This window comes from Salvelinus sp. IW2-2015, unplaced genomic scaffold (assembly GCF_002910315.2).
Source record: "Salvelinus sp. IW2-2015 unplaced genomic scaffold, ASM291031v2 Un_scaffold1028, whole genome shotgun sequence".
In the NCBI taxonomy this organism is placed as follows: Eukaryota; Metazoa; Chordata; class Actinopteri; order Salmoniformes; family Salmonidae; genus Salvelinus; species Salvelinus sp. IW2-2015.
The window spans coordinates 349189-354441 of record NW_019942694.1 but is presented as its reverse complement, the minus strand read 5'-3'; the positions used below and the strand labels follow the sequence as shown (position 1 = coordinate 354441).

General features: G+C 42.3%; 1 protein-coding gene across 1 annotated transcript in view; it reads right to left on the bottom strand.

Annotated features, from left to right (window-relative positions):
* The window catches only part of LOC112069493 (zinc finger protein 177-like), a 4559-nt gene extending 320 nt beyond the window's left edge, over positions 1-4239 (bottom strand). The window contains exons 1-4 of the mRNA XM_024136838.1: positions 4045-4239; positions 3265-3500; positions 2313-2426; positions 7-508 (exon numbers count right to left, since the gene is read on the bottom strand). Coding sequence (XP_023992606.1) covers positions 7-508; positions 2313-2426; positions 3265-3364 — 716 coding nt within the window. The 5' untranslated portion in view covers positions 3365-3500; positions 4045-4239. The remainder of the gene's footprint in view (positions 1-6; positions 509-2312; positions 2427-3264; positions 3501-4044) is intronic.
* Positions 4240-5253: the final 1014 nt, after the last annotated feature.

Genomic DNA, 5253 nt, shown 5'->3' with positions numbered 1-5253 from the left:
TAAGGCTTCTCTCCAGAATGTTTTCGCAGGTGTCTTTCAAGATATGATGGGAATGGGAAACTCTTCTCACAGTGAGGACAGTGGTGAGGCTTCTCTCCAGTGTGTGTTCGCTGGTGCACGTTCAAACCACTCAGTTGAGAGAAACTCATCCCACAGACAGAGCAGGAATAAGGCTTCTCCCCAGAATGTTTTCGTAGGTGTCTTTCAAGATATGATGGGAATGGGAAACTCTCCTCACAGTGAGGACAGCGGTGAGGCTTCTCTCCAGTGTGTGTTCGCTGGTGCACGTTCAAACCACTCAGTTGAGAGAAACTCCTCCCACAGACAGAGCAGGCATAAGGCTTCTCTCCAGAATGTTTTCGAAGGTGTCTTTCAAGATATGATGGGAATGGGAAGCTCTCCTCACAGTGTGGGCAGTGGCGAGACCCCTTAGCTTTGCTCCCTTCCTGATGTTTCTTCCCTGATGCAGGAAATGTCTCGACTTGGTCAGAGGAGTTAGAGGTCTCTCCTGGGTGAATGACAACATAAAAACAGGTGAGCAGGTGCAGCACACATTCATAATCATTGGATCAAATTAAAAAGAAAGAAATGTGCCTGAAAAAGCATTACTGAAAAGGAGTTACATACTGTAGGTGTGTCTGTATCACCTGATGTACTTAACAAAAGGCACATCTCAATGGTTGGTCAAGGGTATAGAGCTTAACACAGGAACAGGAATTCAGCGGGATTTGTGAGATTCTGGCAGGTATGGGAGTGAAATTCTAGAGTCTAGTTCGGGACAGGACGGGACAGGATCAACAGTCCACAGGAACGGGCAGTACAGGAATAGTGTAAAGTTGCGTTTGCTTTTTAGGTGGAAATATGGCATGTGAGGAGCATTTCATATAAACAACAAATGTGTAGGGTAGGCCTAACATAGTTTACTTAATAAAAACGTACATAAAAATGTAAATCATTTCCACACTTCCCCTTCCGTCAGCTCACTGTTGCTCATCTAGGACCCATCACTAACATTAACATTAGAGCCAAGAAAGAAAAAAAATGTTTTACCTAAATTTGCTGGAGTTGCTTTGACAATGAAGGAACCAAGTAAACGGCTTGTAAAAAATGCTGCGGTTTAATCAAATAGGCTAACAACCGGAGAGAGCGACACGCGGCCTGAGGCAGCGACACACGGCCTGAGGCAGCGACACATAGCTGCTCATACTTCTAACAACTTTACCTTCAAACCAAATTGTTTGCACATTTAACTAAACCAATGCCATCAGAGGTGAAGAGTGAGATAAAAATAGATTGCCTTATGCAGTACTGGCCCTCAGGTTTTTAAATGTTGTACATGTTAATGTGTTGTAAATGTTCATATGTGCTCAAATGTAGGCCGGTGCTGTGCTGAGCCGTAGGCCGCAGTTTTATGCCGATGCTGTGCTCAGCTGTAGGCTACAGTTTAATGTGCTCAGTGATGAGCAGACCATCCTGCTAGGGTCTCTGTCCTCACCTCCAGCCTTAATACATCTACATTTAGGTCATTTAGAATACGCTCTTATCCAGAGAGACTTAGGTAAAACAACCACATAACTGTCGCATATTGCATTAATGAAATGTTCAATACTTGGTAAACCATAAACTATAAAAACATTTAGGTAATTTAATAAACTACTTGTATAGTTTTACTCGCCATTAGTCAGGAACTCCACACAAAATAATTATTCTGGGTGTGCGCCAGCTCATGTTTTAAATAATACTTGGTAAACCAACGCTTAAGGCCTACATATTTCTGCGGGCGAAAAAAAGAGCACGAGATGGGAGTGATTTTTATCAGGAAGGGACAGGAATGTTCCGGTGTTACAGAACTGTTGCAGGTTCAGGACAGTACAGGAAGAAAAACATTTGCCCGGACAAGGGAGGACAGGAAAGAATTTTCACTCCCGTGTCAACCTCTAGGTGTCCTCTGACATGGTAAACGTGTGGTTGTGGTGGGGTGCTCTTTTGTCCTCAATTGCTCCTCCATTGTTTCCACATGCATCTCCTTCAAAACCTTAATTTCATAATTGTGTCTAAACATATTATTTCACCCTTATGTGCGTGTGTACTTTACTGAATTTATACTTGGAATATACTTCAAATCAAATGTTAGTGTTCACATACACATGTTCAGCAGATGTTATTGCGGGTGTAGCGAAATGCTTGTGCTTTACTTTTTTAACTGGAAAAGTTCAAAGATAGCTGGAGTGGGACTTAGAACCGTTAAATCAACTAATGTGTTCCTGGATCATCTGGCGTGCCTAAAAATAGTACATCAAATCTGCTCTTACCATGATCAGCAGATTCCCCAATGTCTTCCTTCTGTTCATCATTAATGGTGACATTCAGCCCCAGTGTTTGACTGCTGCCTGCCAGCTCTACTGATGCCATGTCTGGACTCTCTCCTGTGTAAATGAGAATAGAAAAACGTGTCAAAATGTGACAAGTGCATTGCGTCTAAAACTAACATGTTGCATTCACTTGAGGAAATAAAATAAATACCAAAACCATGTAACAAAGTGGTTGGCGTGCAACTAAATAACCAAACTGTGTACTTGATATCTGCCTGGCTCCATCAACAACAGCCCCAGGTATCTTAAGTAAAAAATACAATTGGCATCTTAAAAATAATATTCTAATAAATCAGTCTCACTAAAAAGGCAAGTATATAAACCAGCTGGCACTGTGGCCCTCGAGGACCAGTGTAACCGCTGTTGATAAAACCTGGGATGTAATCTTAAGTGCACACGGTAGCAAACTGTTTGGCCAGTAACCGAAAGGTCGTAGAGTCGGATCCCCGAGCCAACTAGATGGAGGGGGTGGATCTGTCGATGTGCCCTTGAGCAAGGCAGATAAGAGCATCTGTTAAATATACTCAAATGTAAAGGTAAAAATGAATTGGCGGTGTGTATAACAGTATCACAATGCAATGTACAGTGGTAGAAAAATTTGAATGAGTCATGTTGAGAATAGAGTATTCTATATACATTACAATACCTTATGGACATATACAAGGAACCAAACAGAAGCAAAAGGAACGAAATACCTGAATTTATCCAATAAAAACTCTTATTTACATTGTAAACGGTTTCTGTTGTAAACGTTTTGCAATAGACCCAAGGTTTTGCTACATTCTGCAACTAATGAATACATCCCTGCTCTTACCTTGGTTGTAAACGCTGTTGATAAAACCTGCTCTCTTACCTGGGTTGTAAACGCTGTTGATAAAACCTGCTCTCTTACCTGGGTAATCATCACATTCCCAAATCTTCACTTCCTCTTCTTTATCTTTCGTGATGATATTCAGCCGGAGTGTTTGACTACTGTCTTTCACTGATGCCATTTCTCCTGCGGTGCACAGGGAAGTCCTTTGTCACAATCAGGACCCCAGTCAATATAGGCTTGGGCTCAGTTTGGGTGGAGAACGGCAGGCTAGTTATCTTCACTCTCCTTAAGTAAAGACCAGATAGATAAACAACCTGTAAAAGAAAAAACCTGTATAAAATGCAGGGCTGTTATGTAATTTGGTGACTTGCTATCTAGTTAGCACACATAGCCATTGTTTTCTGATGTAGACAGTGATTTAATCAGTGTTGCTACGCTAATTTAGTTACCTGTACCGGGTCTCGGCTGGATAAGCTACGAAATAAAGTCTCAAATTGCAAGATGACCGTAGTTAGCTAACGTTATTTGGGGTTAGGGTTTTCGCTTCAAGTTAATGCTAGCTAGCTATTGTTAGCTAGCAATATGATATTTGGGGTTTGGGTTTTCGCCACAATTTATTGCTAGTTAGCTAACGTCAGTTAGCTACATATTTACCTTTTTTGATAAAGTATGTGATGGCATTTGTTTTTCAATTGATAAACTTTAGCAAATTGTTGTGCAACATTACCCAGTCCTTGCGGTTTAGTCTAGAAGGGACACCGCTTTTATTAAAATTCACTTTTATTCAAATGTCACGTTACTTGACCAGGCCTTGCCTGGCCATTTGCCCTGCAAGACTCCTCGAACGGGCGTTCTTACCTGAGGCCTTGCTTCGCTAAAACGGAATCATAAATGTTTTTTGTGTACTGGATTAAGTTATGTGTCCATTGTTTATCGAATACAGTATTACTTATGGCTTAATATCTCCTACAAAAAAGATAAAAACAAACGCGATGGCAATTTTCACATCTTCTTTTTCGACAGACTGGGCTTGTCAAACTACACAAACGTAGAGGTACGCCACCTGTGTGCGGGAGTGTGCATCGCAGGGCATAATATAATCATTACTCAGGTTTTGGTTATTGTCCCTCACGATGAAATCGGAGAGTGGTTTCGCCGGTGAAAAGAGCCATTAATGAGCGGAATGAGCTACTATCGCCGACCATTTAACCACAGATAGAACAATGAGACAGATATTTCACTGGATGTATAAAAGTAATGCATCCGCTTGCCGTTTTACACTCACACGGAATTGACCATATAATTAATCAACTTCATTATGTTGTATTCCTCACCAAACTTAAGAGATAAAACAATTACTCTGCATAATTGACTCTCGCATATAACATATAATAATAGAATACACAATTGTATTTAACATTTTAATTAGATCTGTGATCAGCTAGTTTATTTATTGACTGGTATGTCCTGTCTGCACTACCATTACAATTATCAGAGAGAGAAAATAATTTGGGCCTTAGTAGTTGCTCAGTGAAACATTGTTGACAGTATTGGGGCACCATTTGTGCCTGTAGGGGAACCCTGTAAAAAAAAGAAGGTTCCAGATCTAACCATTTAAGATCAGATAAAACACCTTGGTGATGGAGGAGGCAGAGAAGGTGACCGTGGTCACCATAGAGGAGTCAGCTGACTAGGGCCCCGTGGTGATGGAGGAGGCAGAGAAGGTGACCGTGGTACATAGAGGAGGTCAGCTGACTAGGGGCCCTGTGGTGATGGAGGAGGCAGGAAGGTGACCGTGGTCACCATAGAGGAGTCAGCTGACTAGGGGCCTGTGGTGATGAGAGGAGGCAGAGAAGGTGACCGTGGTCACCATAGAGGAGTCAGCTGACTAGGGGCTGTGGTGATGGAGGAGGCAGAGAAGGTGACGGTGGTCACAATGGAGGAGTCAGCTATAGGAGCCGGTGGTGATGGAGGAGGCAGAGAAGGTGACGTGGTCACCATAGAGGAGTCAGCTGACTAGGGGCCTGTGGTGATGGAGGAGGCAGAGAAGGTGACCGTGGTCACCAT